We start from the raw sequence: 19,739 nt of genomic DNA on the forward strand, positions 1-19,739 counted from the left end.
CAAAGGGAATATACTACCTTTCTGTCAGGAGGCCCTGAATGCCCCGGCTCCCTACTGGACCATGCCCTAGGTCAGGTGTTCAAAAATGAAGGGGACTGTGGCCCCAGCTACTTCCCGCTCACCTGTTCTACAGAAAGGCCACTCAGAACCAGGTTGCTGGGCTGAAAGGAACAAGTAAAGAAGACAATAGCTCCAGGAGAGAAGGCCTGGGGCCCTCCGGGTGGAGAAGGGCCATTCACTATCTGGCCCTCTTGGCATTAACGTCTGGATTCCACCAGCCTTGAGAGAAACCATCCAAAGCCCTTATCACAGTACCTATAATCTCCTGCTCGCCTGCTCAGCTGGGCCTGGCCTCCCTCATCCACCCACGCTTCTACCCTTTGGCCCCAGGTGGAGGTCCCCCGGCTGGTGTAACAGGGCTTGGAAGCACCCTCCCCACCTCACCTGCTGGGTGGAGAAGCTGTGGGGAACCTTTAGCTCTGAGCTGGACCAGCACTGGCCAAGGTCTGGAGCAGAGTCCAAAGGGAGCCAATAGCAAATTTCACTTCAAATTCAGGCATTCTGGATTGCGGTTTTTCCCTGTGCAATCTGGGGTAAGACGCCAAGACCAGGGGTTGGGAGGTCTTGGCAATAACTTTAACCAGAGCCATCTCTCACATAAATGCACTTCTAAACTGTCAGAGCTGTTTTGAAAATATGCCTGGCCCTTGATGACTACCTCAGATAAAGGCAGGCTACGGGGAACGGTTAGGAGTAAAAGGATTGGGTTGGGGGCGCAACACAACACCATCCAGCACACTCTAGAGAACTTTGCCAGTACCCTGGCCGTCCCGAATCTATGCCTCTGCTGCCCCCTAGTGGCCAGATTGGGATGCAACTGCCCAAAAGAGGGCAATGAACAAGACGGGAAGGGGAAGAGCCTGACGCTGCAGGAGGGAGCTGTGGGTAGCCTCAGGTTCTCTCACCTGTAGCAGGCCCCAAGCTTCTCTGACAGGGATGCACCTCAGATACAAGGAGCTGCATGCGGAAGTCATTCTTCCCTCAAACCTGTCTGACTCCAAGAAGCTGAAAGCAGAACCAAGGCCACCAGGCAGGAGCCAGCCCACGCCGGCCCAGGTCACCTATCTTTCCACCATCAAGTCCACTACTTGGTCACTCTGGCCTGGAGAGGACAGCCTTCTCCATGAGGACGATGAATGAAGGGCCGAGGGAAGCTGCCTAAACACATGTTTTACTCAGCAAGGGCCCCAGGGAAAGGCTGGCTTTCCAGCCTCCAGCTCCCACCTCCACCCCAGCCTCGATGGACGCCAGCCATCTGTTCAGTGCAACCAGAGTCAGCTCGTGGTTGGGAGTAGGAAGGAGTCTTCTTGGCCACTGCCAGCCAGAGGAGGCCACGGCAGGCTCAGGAGGGCCTAGAGCAGACTGGAGACCCTGGGCACTTATCTCCCATGCAGCTGTCTGGCCTTGGGAGTGGACAGTTGCAGTTCTGCTCATACGGGGTGGCGGTGGCAGGCTCTGCCAACCCAGCTCTGTAGGGCTTCTCTTCCATGTGGCTCGTCTGCTCCAGAAGCCACTGCCGCTCTGCCTTGCTCACTGCCAGTCTGAGCGTCACCTCCTGGAAGACACTGCTCACAGCCACCTGTAGGAGCCAGGAGAGCAGAGCTAGCGTTACAGCCGCGTCCCTGGAGCCAACAGCTCTAGCTCCATAGGCCTCTCCCCTGGATGGGCTTACCTGCTTAAAATGAAGCTTCTGGAACATCCGGATGCTAGGCTCATTTTCTTGCCCAATTTTGGCCTCAAACTTGGTGAGACCTAGCTTCGTCACACCTCCAGAGTTATCAGAGAGGGGGGGGGCACACAGTAGAATAAGACCTCCACTCCTCTAGTCTCCCTGTCCCCGCCTGCAGTAGAGGTGCCTGCCGTCTGCCTCCTCCCTCGTGCCTGAAGAAGGCTCAGCTGAGGCCTACCACGTGGTCAGCTCTGTCTGTCTTACCATAGGACATCATCAGGAGAGACGCCTCGGTGCCAAGGCCCTGGCCTCTGCAGCTGGGCTCTAGGAGAAAGCACACCGTGCTAGGACCAGGGACCAGGCTCCAATATCCCTGACAGGCACTGGGCTCACTGGCCTACCCACGGAAAAGAAAGGTACAGGCAGGTGAAAGAAGGCATGAGGCTCCCAGCAGTCTGAACCCCCTGTCCCCTTCGCCAGGGAGCTCTTGGGAGAAGCAGAAGGGGCTCCTCCACAGCACGGCAGAGCATCTGCATCTTTTTGGAGGATCCCCTCCTAAGCATGGAACAGATCGAGTCTGAAACCTAGAAACTCAAGGGTGAAGGGCGGGGAGCGGAAGGGCGGGGGTAGACAGCGCAGTAAAGTGTTTGCAAGGAAGACCAGAGTTTGATTCCCAGACTCTGTGTAAAAAAGCCAGGTGTGGTGGCATTCATTTTGAAGCCCAGTACTGGGGACAGCCAACCAGTCCAGCCTACTTGGCAAGCTCCAGACTGAAGAGAAACCCTGTCTCAAACACACACACACACACACACACACACACACACACAACACAAACAAAACCTAAAAAGATGGCATTGAGGAACAAAAGCCAAGACTGTCCTCTGGGACGCATGTGTGCACACACAGGTTAAAGTCATACCAAGGGATATGGAAGAAAATATGAACCCAAGGGTCAGTTGTCATGCTGGGTGGGGGACAAGGGAGCAAGCTGCCGCAGTAAGAGCTAGCTGACCACACTAAGCTCTCTGAAGCTCTGGCTGGGCCAGGTAGGACAAACCTGCAATCATGACCTCGATCTCCCCCAAGGTGGGGTCTTCTAGGTCTGTGAGGAAGAGGTTCACATCTCCCACCATGCAGCTCTCTTCCGGGGGGCGGGGCTGGGCCTGCCACTTTGCTGCATCCAGCACAATGAAGGTGCACTCTGAGGGTAGACGCAGCAGTTAGGGCCTGCAGTCTTCAAAGGAAAAAGGTGAAGCCAGAGAAGAGCAGGAGAAAAGGACCCGGCACCTTGTAGAGTCCCAGGTCCGCCTTTGATCTGAAGCGGGGGAAACAGCCTTCCCCAAGAGGCATCTGTACTCAAAGGAACAGGGACCCAAAGAGTAGGTCTGCACCAGGCTATGGCAAAGGGAATGAGGGCAGGGCCTAGATTAACAGCTAGAAATCAGATTGCTTTATTCTCTCTAAATCCCTCCAAGCGCAGTGCCTGCTCAGGAAAGAGGACAGTACAGCCAGTCACAGGCGCCACTTCAAGTGGTTCGAACGTTTTACCACAGTTTAGTGACACCCCGAGAGGGGAATAGCTAAGAGGTGAGAAAGGACAGGAAAGTGGAGGCTGCCTGGGAGACTGGGGGGGGGGAGGGCGCTCCTCACTGTCTTCATCTTCGCGCCAGCTGCACTGCATCGCGTACTCCTGCTCTAGGGTCAGCGGCTCCGAGGCTGTCAGGTGCCGCAGCTCCTCCGACTTCATCCACTCGTGGTACCTGCGGATGCGGGGAGTGGGGGGAAGACTTGGTCTTAGATGGGTAGATCAACAGCATGGATTTCGCTGAGTGCGGGGGGAGAGGCCTGGATGCCCAGCATCTGGGAGGAGGAGGAGGAGGAGGAGGAGGAGGAGGAGGAGGAGGAGGAGGAGGAGGAGGAGGAGGAGGAGGATCAGGAGTTTGAGGCCAGCATGAGTGACAGGAGACCCTCTCTGAGAGGACGAGCTCGCAAGTTCTGTCTGCAGAGAGGATTCAGTGCTGGCCTGTCAGCACCACAATCCCAGATCGCTCTGAAGTATGAGTATGAACACAGAAACGAAACCCAACACACAGTGTGGGTTCATGCTTTCTGAGATGAAGAGGAAGGCAGGGATGAAGGCCCCACAGCACTGACAGAAGACTCAAGGAGAAGGCTGTGATCAGTCAAAAAAGGCAGGTCTTTCCCTCAAGCAGCAGAGGGGCAGCCTTTCCACCCAGAAAAGCTGTGCCCAGCTTTCCACCCAGGCCCTGTAAAGTCAAACATTCCTCCAATTCCTGAGGATAAGGATATGCCAAGCCAGCCTCAGCACAGACAGTTGGGCAGACCTCCAGGGACCTCCCCAAAAGCTAAGCTAGAGGTAGAGGGTGGGAGCACCTTCTCCACAGTCAGTTTCTCAATCTACCAGGCATTCGCTGATGAACCCCACCCACAAGGAGTCCCTGCCACTCGCCTCTGGCCTTTTAAAACAGTAGCTATCAAGATCATGCAACATTCAACATCTGGAGCAAGCACATGGCATGGAAGTGCCATCAGTAACCAAGGACGAGGGAAGAGGACACGTCTTTGTTCTTTGCTACACACATTTAGATGATGCAATTCCTAATTAAAAAGCCAAAAGGGAAGCTGAGAGGTGAAAAGGGGAAACGGGAAGCGAGTTCTCCACTTCAGCATTATCCTTCCTGGATGTAATTTTATCCCCTTTGGAGACACAGTCTGTGAAGCCCTGGCTGACCTGGAAAACTTACTATGTAGCCCAGGCTGGCCTCAATCTCACAGAGATCCACCTGCCACTACCGCCCGAGTGTTGTGTAGCCCCACACAAGTGATATTCCCTAGGACAAAACCGGCTGCGAGATTAGGACTGAAGAAGGCCTTTCACTGGGCCGATTCCCACTGCCCCCCACGCAGCAACAACTGCTCCCAGCTGGGTTACCTAGGCACATGCTCGGAGGTGTAGGGTACCAGGACCACCTTCTTGCCCAGCAGCACGGTGTTCTGATTCAGCCTCATTGTGGCTGCCTACAGGTGAGAGAGGTAAAGACTTCAGAGCCCCAAGTGTTTTTCCACGTAGGGTGGAAACTCGGGTTTTTCCTGTACGGGTGGGGCTATTTTAACAAGGGGGCGTCCTGCCTTTCCCCCACGAATATTTGAAAGAACAGAGATTCCAAAACTCTTGCCAGATAAAGAACCGAAACGGCCAACAATTCTCGGTTCTCATCTCGGGGGCCAAGCATTGGCTGCGGTCTCTATTCCCAAGAACTTGGATCTATCAAACCCGAATGCCAAATAACTAGGATTCACACGTGACGTGCCCCAGTCCGGGAAGTCCACCCTCAAACGACTTGACAACCCCTCTTTAAGCCTGTTTCCAACCTTCCTTCCAGCGTCCACGCCACCCGGCTCTGGCCCTCCCCCCTTTCTGATCCCCCACACCCCACTCGAAGTTCTCAAGCCTCAGCGCTTTGCGTGCCACGACAGTGGTTCATTGACCCTCTAACCGCCGTAGCCTGCAAATTGCCAAGCTCACACCCATCCCCCGCCGAGGAAGGCGTCCCCAACGACAGGCGTCAGCACCTCTGCCAGACAGCCAGGCTTTCCGCATGCGCGGGGGTGCGCACCCTCCACTTCCGCCACGCAGACGGCAGCCGCGGGGCCCAATCCCGGCCACGCCCCCGTGAGGTGTCCAATCAGAACAGGGTGCCCCTTTCGACGCGCTCTCCTGGAAGGTGCGCTGGGGCGCATGCGCGCTGCGGGCCCTGGTGCGGGACAGCTGGCGCCGGGTGGCAGCTGAACAACTGGAGGCGGTGGCCACTGTGGCCCGGAGCTAGCTGTGCTGCAGGTCTGGGACGAGTGGGAGGGTAGGATGCGGTGGAGATAGGTGTGGATTTTGGAGTCTCACCAGGAGGGGAGGAGAGGGAGAGGCTCAGAGCCGGGATCTTGAGAAGGGAGGGAGGTTTAAGGGTGGGGAACCTAAGGTAGGGCGGAAGACAGGTGAGGGAGCGGGAAGCCCCATTTAAAAGAAGCTCTGGGGCAAGGAGTTAGGATGGCGGGGCGACCTAAGAAAACCCTGGCTGTCTGCTGTAGGCCGAGAGGCAGACAGCTGTGCTGGCTGTCCTGTGTAGAAGTGAGCTCACAGATACTGTAATGAAGTGGATATCAGAACACTCAGGTTAAAGGAGGGCTTTGACGGCGAGTGAGGCGTCTTCGGAGGCCCCTCAGTCACTTGGAGTGTGAACAGCATGCAGGCATAGAAAATTGCCGTGCATAGCAACGGTAAAGTTAGAAGGCACTGTCCAGGGAGCTGCGTCCCACCAAGGCTGCCCTATGACAGACACTGAGGCCATAGTGTCCTAGATCAGAGGGCTGGAGGTGAAAGAGGCAGACCCCAAGTCTCCCCCGTTCCCATCTCTGTCCATCAGAAAACTAAAGTCTACTCTTTCGTCTTAGGAGCAGCAGCAGCTGCTGGCCTTGCACAGAAGCAGCCTCTTCCGCCAACCCTTCCTCATTCTTTGGAGATGGCGGGTGAAATCACAGAGACCGGGGAGCTCTACTCTCCTTATGTGAGTTTTCCTCTGTAAATGTGTTCTGCTCACCGTCATGCTCCTGGTGTCTAGAGAAATCCACAGACTGGGCGGCGGGGGCGCACGCCTTTAATCTAGTACTCGGGAGGCAGAGGCAGGCGGAACTCTGTGAGTTCGAGGCCAGCATGGTTTACAGTGCAAGTTCCAAGACAGACTCCACAGCTACACAGAGAAACCGCGTATCAAAAACAAAACGGTGGGGGGGGGGGGAGAAGCCCACTGTTCTGGTGATTGCCCTGGTTTAAGTAGACCCTGGTGAAAATGAGATTGAAACTTCACGTGGCTGGAGTCAGGGTCCAACTGTCTCAGCTCAGACTATAAATATCAGGCTTATTTCTCCTTTCATTTATTTGTTATTTTTAAAAGTTTTTATTTCTAATGACGCATCTGTATTTGGCTATGGGCACGACTGCAAAACCCAGAAGGGGGCACCGATGCCGTAGAGATGGAGATGCAGTGGTTATAAGCTGCCCGGTGTGGGTGCTGGGAACTGAACTCAAGTCCCCTGCAGGAGCAGCAGGTGTTCTTAAGTGCCGTGCTGTTTCTTCAGCCCCAGTTCCGCTTTTAGATGCCTCTCATAGTGTGTCAAGCCAAACACAACTAACTTGTTAGTCTCCCATGATGTCTGTCTCGGGGCCTCTACAGGTTGCTCACAAGTCTGCCCTTCAGAAGGGCAGTCCCTGACAGCTGTTGTCTTGGAGTTTCGTCCACCTCAGGAGTCTTCAGCCTCTTTCGTCTTTAGCTGGATTTTAAATTGCATAACTTTTATGGTCTCGGATGTCGAAAGAGATGAACTGCGGAGACTTCCAATTGCCGTTTGGTAGAGGCTGCAATTATGACAATTAGACGGATTGATTTCTCTCTGTCTTGAGTCTGTGGCCCTCTCGCTCCCCCACACGCTCAGTTTATCTTCTCTGGGTAATAGCCAGTCGATTGCGGTTATTACGGCATGGGGCCTTCACTGGGTACGTTGCTGGGAGTGATCATGTGAATAACCAGGATTGACTCAGTCTTACCAGCTCTCACCAGGAAAAGTGGCTCTTCTCCACGGAGCCTTCCTTCTAGAACTTTCCCAGCTTCAACAGCTGCTCTGCTGTTCACACACAACCACAAAGTCTCCCCCTTCCCCTCCGCAGTTGACCAGGGCAGCTCTCTCTCGAATGTTGGGATGGAAGGGACAGTGAGCCTCCATTTGTGCGGTCATGTGATCGTTGCTAGTCTCCTCTGTCAGCAGTAAGACATCTGCCCGATCCCGAAAAGTTGCCACGGTTTCTGCTTCTTACAATAACTACAAACTGAGAGACAAGGAAATGAGTCATTGCTGTGGCTGAGTTTTAGGAGGAAAGCAGTTTATGGCCCCATTTCTTGTGCCTCCGCCTGTAGTGTAGTCATCCACATGCTACCGTGTGTCCGCAGGAGCCTGGAGAGTTAGGCCTGCATGCCTGCGGAGCGCTGCTCCTCCAACCCCTTTTCTCCCTTGCATTTTATATGTGTCTTATTTTATCCAGGGTCTTTGTGGTTGCCATAAACAAGTGCTGGGTTTGTTGTTGTTGTTTTATTTCTTGTTTTTTGTCTTAATAGTGAAGAGAGATGTGGGGGAAAGATGGGTAATGATGGCGACGGCTTAACCAGGAGGTGGTGGTCAGGGTTCTGAGGACAGCAGCCACCTTCCTGTGGGTCTTCATTTTCCTTTTAAAGATTTATCTTTTAATGTGTGTGAATGTTTGGGCTGTGTATATAGATCACACGGATGCAGTGCCCACAAAGGCTGGAAGAGAACATCCGGGAACCAACCCCCCCCCCAAACTGAAGCTGTGTCTGTTTTTTTGTTTGTTTGTTTGTTTTGTTTTGTTTTTGCTTTTTTCGAGACAGGGTTTCTCTGTAGCTTTGGAGCCTGTCCTGGAACTAGCTCTGTAAACCAGACTGGCCTCGAACTCACAGAGATCCGCCTGCCTCTGCCTCCCGAGTGCTGGGATTAAAGGTGTGCGCCACCACCGCCCGGCTCTACGTCTGGTTTTAAGCCACCACATGCTGTGAGTTGAATCAGAGTCCTGTGCGAGAGCAGCAAGCGCTCTTTACCACCGAGCCGTCTCTCCCGATCCTGAGAGTTCTCTTTTAAATTAGTTTTCTGAGAATTTTGTACAATGTGTTTTTTTTTTTTTTTTTTTTTTTTTTTTGGTTTTTCGAGACAGGGTTTCTCTGTGGTTTTGGAGCCTGTCCTGGCACTAGCTCTTGTAGACCAGGCTGGTCTGGAACTCACAGAGATCCGCCTGCCTCTGCCTCCCAAGTGCTGGGATTAAAGGCGTGCGCCACCACTGCCCGGCCCCATGTACAATGTGTTTTGAACATATTGACCTCCTCCCTGAGCTCCTCCCAGATCCTCCCCACTTCCCTACCCACTCAACTTTGTGTCCTTTTTGAAACAAAACCAAAACAAAAATCCATCAAGTTCAGCTCGTGCTACCAGCATATTCTGGGACTTGTGGCCTCCTGTTGGAGCACAGGCTCCTGTCTCAGCAGCTTTCAGTTGCCAGTGGTTCCTTGACTTCACACCCTCCTTCCCCCTCCGTGCTGGGATGTGCTCAGGTCTTGTACATGCTGTGACTACCACTGCAAATTCATGGGCTGTTTCCCTGACGTCACCCAGCCTCTGGCTCATATTCCTTTCCCCTTCCACCGCCTCGTCCACTTTGTCCACCATCCTAGAATAATGGTGTGTGTGTGTGTGTCAGTTATTGGGTTTGGGTTTTTTTTTTTTTTTTTTTTTTTTTTTTTTTTAATGTATACAGTGTTTTGCCTGCAAGCCAGAAGAGGGCACCAGATTCCTCTATAGATGGTTGTGAACTACTCTGTGGTTGCTGGGAATTGAACTCAGAACCTCTGGAAAGGCAGCCACTGCTCTTAACTGCTGAGCCATGTCTCCAGCCCTGGTTACTGTTTTTAAGTTTTATGTTTGGGGGTATTTTGCTTGCATGTATGTCTGTGCACCATGCGGCTGGTGCCCACAGAGTCTAGAAAAGGACATGAGATCCCCTATAGCTAGACTTAGAGATGGTTGTTAGCTACCACATGGGAGCTGGGAATTGAACCTGGATTTTAGAAAGAGCAGCCTAGTTGTCTTGACCACCAAGCCACCCCTCCAGTTGCACACCACCATTACCCTTGCCACTGCCGATGCCATCTCCTTCCCCCTCTCTCCTTCTGCCTGTCTCTCTGGGCTTATTCTTATCATTTAAAACCCTGTTGTGTGTGTGTCTGTGTGGGGGTATGTGAAAGTGAGTGCAGGCGCTCATGGAGACAAGAAGAGGGTGTTAGATCCCCTGAAGTGATGCTTGTGAGATGCCTGACATGGGTGCTGGGCTCCAAACTCTGGTGCTCTGCAGGAGTAGTCAGTGCTCTTAACCTATAGTTCCCTATTCAGCTAGGCTGGCTGGACAGCTAGCCCAAGGCTCCTCCTGTGTCCCTACTGGGACAAGTACATGCTACCATCCTAGGTTTGAGTATTTGTTATTTTGAGACAGTCTTCCTGCGTAGTGGCTAGCCTGGAACTCACTATTTAGACCAGGTTGGTCTCAAACTCATAGATATCCACTTGTCTTTTCATCCGTGCTCAGCTGAACCCCAGGTGTTGTCTGAGGTTTCTGTCCTGCTAGGTTCCTGTGCTGCCTGGTTCCCACAATTGTTAAGTCCCAAAGAAATCACACAGAGGTCTACATTAATCATAAACTGATTGGTCCATTAGCTCAGGCTTCTTATTAACTCTTATAACTTATATTAACCCATTATTCTTATCTATGTTAGCCACATGGCTCAGCACCTTTTTCAGCAGGGCAATCACATCTTCCTTCTTCTGTGGTTGGGACAGGACTTGGGAGGAATGGGCTTCCTCCTTCCCAGAATTCTCCTATTCTTATTGACCCGCCTCTACTTCCTGTCTGGTTGTCCCACCTAAACTTCCTGCCTGGCTACTGGCCAATCAGCATTTATTTAAAACATAATTGACAGAATACAGAATTGTCTCACACCACCCACGTTTCCGTGTGTGTGCTCAGGATTGAGCTCAGGTCCCTGTGTTTGCATGGCAAGCACTTTGCTGACTGTGCCATCTCCCCAGCCCTACAGTCTTACATCCTGGTCAGGTTCACACACACACACCATGGCTGCCTTCTGATTCCTTTGGTTGGCACCAGAGGGGCTCTTCGGGAGATGGTGCTGGGTGTCATCGTTGTCTTCTGGATGGAAGAGAGGCAGATAGGACACCATATGAGGGTATGGGGCTGCTGGGGCTGCGCCTCCCCTAGTTCAGCCACAGGGGAGTCCAGTGAGCCTGCATATGTAAACTTATCCAAAGAGAACCCAGCAGGGTCTTACTCCTCCACTCCCTGCCACCCCTCCAGTGAGGTTGCTTTCCCCACTACCATGTGACCTCTTTTTTCCTTTCCGCAGCTCCTTTTGCCCTGGCCTGTGGCTGAGTTGAGAATGGCTTCCTTTTGCCTGCTCCTTATGATTGGCATTCACTGAGTGCCTTTCCCAAAAGTAAAGAGGATTTAATATGTTACCAGACTTCTGAGAGAGATGGCTCAGCAGTTAAGAGCACTGCCTGCTCTTCCAAAGGTCCTGAGTTCAGTTCCCAGCAACCACATGGTGGCTCACAGCCATCTGTAATGAGATCTGGGGCCCTCTTGAAGAAGAGACCTGGTCAGTCGTCCTCATCAATTTAGACCATGAAACCCAATATGAACAAGTTCAACAGAACCGCCATATATGGGCTGCCCATGCATGCTTCAGCATTGCCAGGACATGCATTTCAAAGTTTCAGTTTTTAGACTTCTGAAGCCCACCCATGGCAAAGAAGTCCTGCCTTGCCCTACATGGCTCTCTGAGCTCCCAGAAGACGCAGTGTTTACTCTGGACCTAAAAATTGCGACAAAGCAAGACAACATCTGTCTGTTTCCTAGTTTATTCTTTTAATTAAATTTTTTTGTATTTTTCCTGAATGTATATATGTTCATCATGTGATTGTGGTTCCTACAGAAGCCCAAAAAGGGTATTAGATCCCCAGAATGGAATTTATAGATGGTTATGAGCCACCATGTAGTGCTGGGAATCAAACCCATGTCCTCTGAAAGAACAGCCAGTGCTCTTAACCACTGAGCCATCTCTCCAACCATACAAATGTTTCTTTTTTGTTTGTTTGTTTTTCAAGACAGGATATGTCTCTGTAGCCTTGGCTGTCCTGGAACTTGCTCTGTAGACCAGTCTGGCCTCAAACTCAGAGATGTACTTGCTGGGATTAAAGAAGCCCAGCTTCTACAAATGCATCTTAGACTACTTAATTCTCCCGTAAAGTTTTTGCCTAGTGTCACTTTCTTAAAACCCTTTGCCTTCTTAGTTCCACCATGAGAAACCTCACCCAGACTGTTTCCATGAAGTCCTTACCCCTGCTTAGTGCTTCTTGTAATAGTGGTAGGTGGAGAGCAAAGGGTGACGTTAAGAATCCAGATGTTAAGGGTCAGCTGGGATCTGTTGTTAGTCCCTGTTATGGGGGGGAGGGGGCGCCAGAGATGACCACTCAGACACGATGTATAGCCAACTAAATGTTTTTATTCCAGCCAGCTGGGGCCAAACCCAAGTGTTGGGGGTGGTAGGGGATTTTATGTGTGGCTCTGTGTCCAGAACATGGGGTTTTTAAGGGCAGGACCTCATCCACACATGTCACTCAGTGGGGGTAGGGGGGTGGTAGGGGGGGTGTTCACGGCATAAGCAGTTTTAACAGACTGTAAGATAAGCCGTTATCTGGAGGAGGTTCTGCACAAACAGGCAGGTTTAACAAAGGCTAAGGTAAGTTAGTTAGGACGTCCTGACCTTTGGTTCCTAGAACAGCGTTGGGTGGTTTTCCACAGGATTCTCCAACAAGGAGATAAGATTCTAGATAAACCACCTCAGCAAGAATCCACGGCTGCACTGTCTTGTCTTGTCCCATCACACCTGCTTAAAAACCCCCCAAACCGTGGCACCTCCATCACTTCCACGAGGAAGGACACTTCCTGTGTCCTCCATGGCTTGGTTCACTTACCTCAGCCACTGTATGGCCTTCAGAAAGCCCAACAGACACCTGTTAGATTCCAGCTGCTGCTTAGACCGCAGTCCCTTCAGTGGCCTTCCCATTCACACAAACACCTGTAAGATGGCAATGTTAGATTCCAGCTGTTGCCCAAACCGCAGCTCCTGCAGTGTGGCCTTCCCATTCACACAAACCCCTGTAAGACTGTGGTGTTAGGTTCCAGCTGCTGCAATTCCTGCAGTGGCCTCCCTCTCGCACAGATCTGGGCATTGTGAACCCCTAGCTAACCGACTTCTAAGTACCAGGGTCTCAACCTAAGGGCATGAGTTACATCAAAACTGGAAGTATGGGTGGCCACACCTCCCCACCCCTTTTTCTGTTCCCAGCATGGCAGTCAGAGAGCCTGGTTGCAGGCTACACTAGGACCTTATCCCCATCGTGAAAGCTGTAAGACACCCCCACTTGTGCCACAGGGGCCCTGATTCTTCTCTTCAGAGCCCTCACCGTGCCATTGTCTGTCTGTCCATGGCATTAATACTCAAAAGTCCTTACCCCACCATCTGTCTCAGTGTCCCTTTGACCCTCACCTTCGAGGCCCTTCAGCCCCTCCACCTCTCCTGCTGTGGACTTTTGTGCTTGGAAGTCCCTTCCCTTGACCTGTTTGTTCCTTTTGTAGTCTGTTTCATTTCCTTGCGAAGGAGGGAGGCACACACGGGGGATGTACACATGACAGAGCGCATGTGTGGAGGTAGGAAGACAGCTCTGGGGGGTCGGTTCTCTCCACCGTTACCCCAGTCTGTCCAGGGGATCAAACTGAGGGTGCCACCTTTCTCATACACGCTCGGACCTGCTGAGCCATCTCATCAGCTCGTGGTCCGTCACCCACCCCCCACCCCAACCCCCCAACCCCCCCACCCCCGGTAGCTCACTGTGAAACCTAGGCTGGCCAGACCCATGTCCTCCTCCCTTAGGCAGCCAATGCTGGGATTATAGAGCAGGGTCCCCAGAGCCAGCTGAGTACCACTTATTTAAAGGGCTTTACATCACACCTCGGAACAGCCACAGTTCCTCTCTTCATTCTATTTCTCTCACAGAGGCATCACTGTCACCGTCCTGGTCCCCTCATCCTCATTGTCTCTCCCTGGGTCTCGAGAGATAGCGTTGTCAGGTGAAGGGGCGTGTCCATCCAGGGCCATTGAATCCCCATCTCCAAGTCCTGGATCAGGCCCTCTGGAGGCTCAGTAATGGTCGAATGGGATGAGCGGACCAAGCTACCTAATGTCTTTTAGCTGGGTACACACTGGCTTCAAAGTGCCAGTGATGAAACTGACCCCAGCCAAGGTAAAAATGTGTTTGCTGTACGCACAATCACTTGTAAAAACTGTCTTACGGTTCAGAAGGCCAGAGGTGCACTGTCACACCCCAAATAACCTGAGCAGGGGCTGGTGATGTCTTTTGAGCTAAATTTTGTAGCATATGAATCATGTGTCAGTATTACACATTTTTATTTATTGATGTAGTGTGTATGTGTGTGCATGTACACACACTCACATGGGAGGCAGCTAGGGGGCAACTTGCAGAAGTCAGATCTCACCTACTGTGTGGGTCCTGGGGATTGAACTCAGGTCAGCAGGCTTGGCAGCAGGCACCTTTGCCCTCTGAGCCATCTCTGTCCTTGAATAGGGATTCAAGGTTTCCCTGTTGTTTTAAATCCTGAACTTGGTAGTCAACTGTGGTGATACATAGCTATGATCCCAAGGCTCGAAAGGCTGAGACAGAAAGATTGCATGAGTTTAAGGCTGATCTGGGCTACTTAGCACTCAGCCAGACAGGACTATATAACAAGACTTCGTCTCAAAACAACAGCACTGTAGGGCCCGGGTCTGCCCTTGTTCCTGGGGTGCATTTGCGGGGACAGTTTCTGGTCAGCTAACTAAGCATCCTGTTTATTTCTGTGCTCTCCCTGCCCCACCTGGTGGTTAGCTGTAGGGCATTGACTCCATTGTTAATATGGTAATTTCCCACCTGCCTGGGCAGGGGGTCCTTGTGCAGCAGCTAGATACTTAAGGACTTCCCCAAGTCTGAATAAAGGGTATTCGGCTGATCTCCTTTCGAATGACCCTGGTCTCTTTGTGTGTTCTTTCAATCTCCAGGCCCTTGCCCGACTCGCGTATGGTACAGTGGCGCGCGATCTGTACCGAGGGTGTAACACAGAATCGGGTGTTACACAGCACAATCCTGAAATTGGTGTAGGAGAAGGATGCAGTCCAGCGGTGTGTGGATGTTGCTGCCCAGTGGGCGGTGGCAAGGCCTGGTGCAGAGGAGGAGGGAGTCTGGGGATTGGCCCTCTCTGGGAGGTTTTCTGGAGATCAGTGGTCTTGTTCAGCCCTGTGCCGGTGTCCTACCTGTGGTGTCTGTCTTCAGGAAGCTTCAGCCAGGTTGAGCAGAATGCAAATGGCTATGATATTAGTTTGGATGATCGGAAACAGACCTAAGTTGACAGGAATGTACGTCTCAGGGCAGTCATTCTCTGGGCGTCCATGCCAGTGCTTGGCTTCCCAACACCTGGCTACAGAGTCTGGCTCCTCAGGACTCAGGCGCCATCCCTCCCGTCTCCTTGGTGAATCTTAGAAGGCCTCCACAGTTGTAACGTCCCCCAAAGCTGTCTTTAGGACAATTAATCCCCTGACTGAACTTTGCTTCTGTTGGTTCCAGGTCGGGCTGGTGTACATGTTTAACCTTATTGTGGGCACAGGCGCGCTCACCATGCCCAAGGCCTTTGCCACCGCGGGGTGGCTCGTCAGCCTCATCCTGCTGGTGTTCCTGGGCTTCATGAGGTAAGAGCTGTGGGGGTGGAGGGTGGACTGCCACGTCCTTGGGCTGGGGACAGAACTGGAGTTAGGTACACCCAGGGAGCCCGAATGTCTCCTGATTAACTGGAGAGCTCTTGACGGTAGGAAGATTGCTGTTTCCCGTATATGTAGGGAAGCAGGTCCTAAGCTAGTTGGCCCGGAGTAAGGAAAATGGATCCAAGGGTCACCCGGGCCTTGAGCCAGGACACCAGTGAGGCCTTGGTCTGTCTCAGAGGTGCTGATCAGCCAGCCCTGGCAGACTCAGCTTCCCTGTTCTGAGCTTTATCTCTTTAACCATCAGTCCTTGCTCTCTGAGAAAACAGCAGCTAACCGCTGAAGAGGAGTTTAGCAGACCTGAAGGCTGCCTGGGGAATCAGTTCAGGATTTGCTTAAAATAATTCACCAGGTAAATGAAAAGCACCCAGGCACACACATATACACATGTGTACACACATACACACACACACACACACACACGTACACACACGTACACCTACACACAGGTATATATGCATGCAAATGCACACATACACACATACGGGGTAATCAGTTTTTTAAGTATCTGCCTTGTATCCGGCCCACCTACCCAGGCCTCCAGGAACACTTGCTTTGTCAACCAGATGTTAGAGGGGTCAGCAGCTGGTGCCTCCGAGCAGACAGATCCTCCTCTTAGGGATTCCAGTTTCACTCAGAAGTCCCATCACAGTGGGTCTTCAGGGGCAAGTCCACCCCTGTCCTCCAGGTGGGAATCCATGCTAAGGACCTGGGAGTGAGGGCTGGAGAGATGACTCAGCAGTTTAGAGCACTCGGTGCTCCGGCTAAGGACCTGGGTTTGGTTCCCAGCATCTGCAAAGTGGCTGACAACCATCTGCAGTTCCAGCGGAGGGGATCTGAAGCCCTCATTTCCACGGGCAATGTAGTGCGCATGCATACATGCAGGCGATAAATAAATAAATAAGAATAAAGATTGAAATAAATCTTCAAAACAGAAGGAAGCCAGGCGGGGTGTGCACATCTGTAATCGCAGCACTTGGGGGAGGGAACAGGTGCAGGACAATCAGTAGGTCATCCTCAGCTACAGAGCAAATACTGTCCCCCCTCCAGAAAATGGGAGGGAAATGTGTAGACATCTCTAAAGAGCACCTCCCCTGAGAGACAGCTCTTCTCCTACATCATCCTCAGTGTGGTACTTAACGTTCAGTAAAGCCAAGGTCTCTCTGCCCATGTAGACTTGACCACATCGGGGGTGGGGACGGAGTAGGGAAAGTCACCCATAAATTGTAGAGCAAGTTGATAAGAGATAAGGATAAAGCATAGCCGGAGGGCTAGGGAGGTGGGGAGACTGGAATCGAGTAGCCAAGGGTGTGGGGAGGGGCGCACCACATCAGAGGTTTGAGGGGAAGGGCACCCTAGAAAGAATGAAACAGAGGCTCCTGGGAGGGGTCACACCTGAGGTTTGGGGTTTCTTTGTGCTCTTATTTTGGGGAACCTTGGGGTGAACCTCAGAGTACTGTTGGCTAATTGCATACTTCGTGCTCTGGTGACCAAGAGCTCTCAGGGTCCTTGTCCTTAGTCACTATGTCCCCTCTAAAGGTCCTTCAGAACAGCAGCCTTCTGATAGGGAAGTGGTTCTTGGAGGCCTCCAGTAGGGGCTGCCATGCCCCACCCCCACACCCCCACACCCCCACACCCCCCCGCTAAGCCCATTTACATTTGAGTGTGATCAATGAGTTGACTTTGTGCAACCATAAGAAGCTTTCTTATGCCTTAATTAAGATTGATTTCAGTTTGCTTCCAATAAGACATGGAAATGCAGAGTCCTCAGAAGATTCAGTTAGGCAAGACAATGAGAGCCCTTTCTGGGGGGGCTTTTTCAGGTTTGGCCGCCCCACCTCACATCCCTTATCCTCTGGTGGAGGGATGATGCAGGCTTAGCTCTGAGCAGCTCAGCGGGTCCTTTCCCACCTGACTGCATGGCTGAGCATTTGCTGTTCGCTGATGTCAGTGTTGGAGGGTGTGGGGACACGGCTGTGCTGGCCTCAAACACGGGGAAACAGGTGTCCCAAGTAGATTTGTGCCCAGGGTTGCAGCAGATGAAGGCTGCACCCTGTATCGCCTACGAATGGGAGCACAGCACCCTCTCACTGCCCGATAGGCTGTGGCCTGTGTCTGGTGCCATTTCCCAGTCTCCATTTAGAGAAACAGGAATACAAGCTTATTTAAAGATGAGTCATATTATTTAGGAAATGAAAGTGCTGTCAGAGGAAAGGGGTTTGATTCCAGAGTCCAGATGCAGCTTCAGCCATTCATAGTAAGCTGGCCCACGCTCTGTGTTCTGGCAAGCAGGGAGGGTTGCCTGCCATCCTTCCAGAAGGTCTAAGAGGCCCCCTTGTGAGTCAGCCTGCCACCTCAGAAGACCACCAGTGTTCACCCTAACAGACCCTTTCTGGGAGTAGTGCTGCTTTGCCCACGTCACCCCCACCCCGGCAGTCTTAGTTGGGGTTACTATTGCTGTGATGGAACACTATAATCAAAGCAAGTTGGGAACAAAGGGTTCATTTGGCTTACATTTCCACACCACAGGCCATCGTTGGAGGACGTTAGAGCAGGAACCTGGAAGCAGGAGCTGAAGCAGAGGCCTTGAAGGGGAGCTGCTTACTGGCTTGCTCCCCATGGCTTGCTTTCTTACAGAACCAGCCCAAGGATGGCGTCACCCTCGGTGGGCCGGATCCTCTTCATCAGTCACTAACTAAATGCCCTACAGAGGGCTGGAGAGACGGCTCAGAGGTTCAGAGCACTGGCTGCTCCTCCAGAGGACCCGGGTTCAATTCCTAGCACACACATGGCAGCTCACAACTGTCTGTCACTCCAGTTGCGGGGGAATCTGGCACCCTCACATAGACATACATGTAGGCAAAACACCAATGCACATAAAATAAAAAATAAATTATTTTAAAAAAGAAAGAAAATGCACTATGCCAGGTCTTCTGGAGGCATTTTCTCATTGAGGTTTCCTCCCTTCAGTCAACCGTAGCTGGTGTCAAGCTGACCTAAAACTAGCCGGCACACCTCCCACCGCTCCCTTCGTGCCTTTCTCCCGTGCGTTGGAGATCGGTTCTGATGTTGGTGATGACTTAAGTAAAAACGAATCACTTGGTGTGCACAATGACACTTTAGTTTCTCTTTTATGTTTATTTAGTGTGTGTGAGCGCGCATGTTCCTGTAGGAAAGGGTTTTCTCCTTCCATCAGGTGGGCCCCTGTGATCCACTCAGATAAGGCAGCAAACACCCTTGCCCACTGAGCCAGCTCACTCGCCCAAAGCCATGCCCTGTGGCCAGGGAGTACCATCCCAGGATTTCTGTAGGGAACAACTCTCAGAGGAGAGAGTGCTGCGGATTTGTTGCTTGGGCCAGATTGTATTTCCTATGACCTTCTCTGTGTCACTAACATGTGGCTTCCTCCTCAGCTTTGTGACAACCACCTTTGTGATGGAGGCCATGGCTGCAGCCAACGCCCAGCTCCGCTGGAAGAGGATGGAGATCCACAAGGTGTGTGCATTGCCCTAGTCCTCTGGTGGTGTCTCAGCAGACTTCTCTCCAGCAGCCCCGGCCCAAGTTCCAGGGCCACAGCTAAGTAGATAAAACCCAAGGGGCACACTTGTCTCAGCACTGCAACCTCAGTCCCCAGCACAGTCACCTGGGGTTCACTGTCATTCTGAACCTTTGTCCCAGGAGGCTCTGCTGTCTCCATCTTCTGAAGAGAATGAGCCAAGGAAGGGCCACTGTGGACTGGGGTTTCTAGCACTGTGCGCTCACCTCTGTCCTTGTCTCTTCCTCCCTCCTCTCCATTCTCCTGTCTCCCAGGAAGAGGAAGAAGAAGACTCCTCCACGGCCTCAGACAGTGACATCCTCACCCAAGACAACTATGAGCGGGCAGAGAAACGGCCCATCCTGTCTGTGCGTAAGTCTTGGGCCGCCGGGCAAACTCCACACCGCCCCCGGGCGTCTGTAGAGAGGCTCCTGGGAGTTTCCCTGCCTGCACCCTCTCAGGTGTCAGTTTAGAAGGGCTGTGGGGTTCAGTGCCCAGAACACGGGCCCAGGGACGCTGGACATGGGCCTGCCTGGCCTCTGCTGGTTCTGCCTCCTGTGTGTAATTTGGCAATTACCTGAGCTGTGTGCCTCAGTCTCTCTTCTGCCGTTGCTGGAATATGGTCTGCCTGCATTCACGCGCCTCTCTGGATTCCTCCTTTCTCTCACACACACCCAGCACACACCCCCTTTCCTCACCGCCTCGTCCCTGTGCTGGTCAGAGCCAGGGACAGTGAGTTGCTGGAAACATCCCCCCTGAGCTCTGAGCTTCATCCCCAGCACCACGCACACAAATAATTAAATAAATAAAAAGACTTCAAACACTTGAAGCAAAAAATATTAGAAGATTAAAACAGCGTGGGAAATACAGGTCAGCAGAGGAGCGCTGGGGACCCAGCAGTGAG

The 19,739-nt window shown here is 52.3% G+C and overlaps 2 protein-coding genes across 6 annotated transcripts in view; one reads left to right on the plus strand and one right to left on the minus strand.

Moving 5' to 3' along the window:
* Positions 1 to 1,223: 1,223 nt before the first annotated feature.
* Nat9 (N-acetyltransferase 9 (putative)) lies at positions 1,224 to 5,346 on the minus strand. 5 transcript variants are annotated; one of them, XM_057775189.1, is made up of 7 exons: positions 5,324 to 5,346; positions 4,683 to 4,768; positions 3,380 to 3,489; positions 2,787 to 2,930; positions 1,994 to 2,053; positions 1,733 to 1,827; positions 1,224 to 1,639 (listed from the first exon to the last, which is right to left on the minus strand). In XM_057775189.1, the coding sequence occupies exons 2-7, from the start codon at positions 4,757 to 4,759 to the stop codon at positions 1,403 to 1,405; spliced, it is 723 nt and encodes a 240-aa protein (XP_057631172.1). In that variant the 5' UTR covers positions 4,760 to 4,768; positions 5,324 to 5,346; the 3' UTR covers positions 1,224 to 1,402. The 5 variants fall into 5 exon arrangements, with proteins under 5 accessions (XP_057631172.1, XP_057631169.1, XP_057631170.1 ...); XM_057775186.1 differs by lacking the exon at positions 5,324 to 5,346 and adding an exon at positions 5,277 to 5,316; XM_057775187.1 differs by lacking the exon at positions 5,324 to 5,346 and adding an exon at positions 5,240 to 5,300.
* A 139-nt stretch (positions 5,347 to 5,485) lies between these two features.
* The window catches only part of Tmem104 (transmembrane protein 104), a 63,211-nt gene continuing 48,957 nt past the window's right edge, over positions 5,486 to 19,739 (plus strand). Inside the window, exons 1-5 of the mRNA XM_057773440.1 lie at positions 5,486 to 5,588; positions 6,197 to 6,309; positions 15,110 to 15,231; positions 18,714 to 18,795; positions 19,111 to 19,207. Of these exons, the coding sequence (XP_057629423.1) occupies positions 6,265 to 6,309; positions 15,110 to 15,231; positions 18,714 to 18,795; positions 19,111 to 19,207 (346 nt within the window). The 5' untranslated portion in view covers positions 5,486 to 5,588; positions 6,197 to 6,264. The remainder of the gene's footprint in view (positions 5,589 to 6,196; positions 6,310 to 15,109; positions 15,232 to 18,713; positions 18,796 to 19,110; positions 19,208 to 19,739) is intronic.

The sequence above is a fragment of the Chionomys nivalis genome, chromosome 7 (assembly GCF_950005125.1).
Source record: "Chionomys nivalis chromosome 7, mChiNiv1.1, whole genome shotgun sequence".
Classification (NCBI taxonomy): Eukaryota; Metazoa; Chordata; class Mammalia; order Rodentia; family Cricetidae; genus Chionomys; species Chionomys nivalis.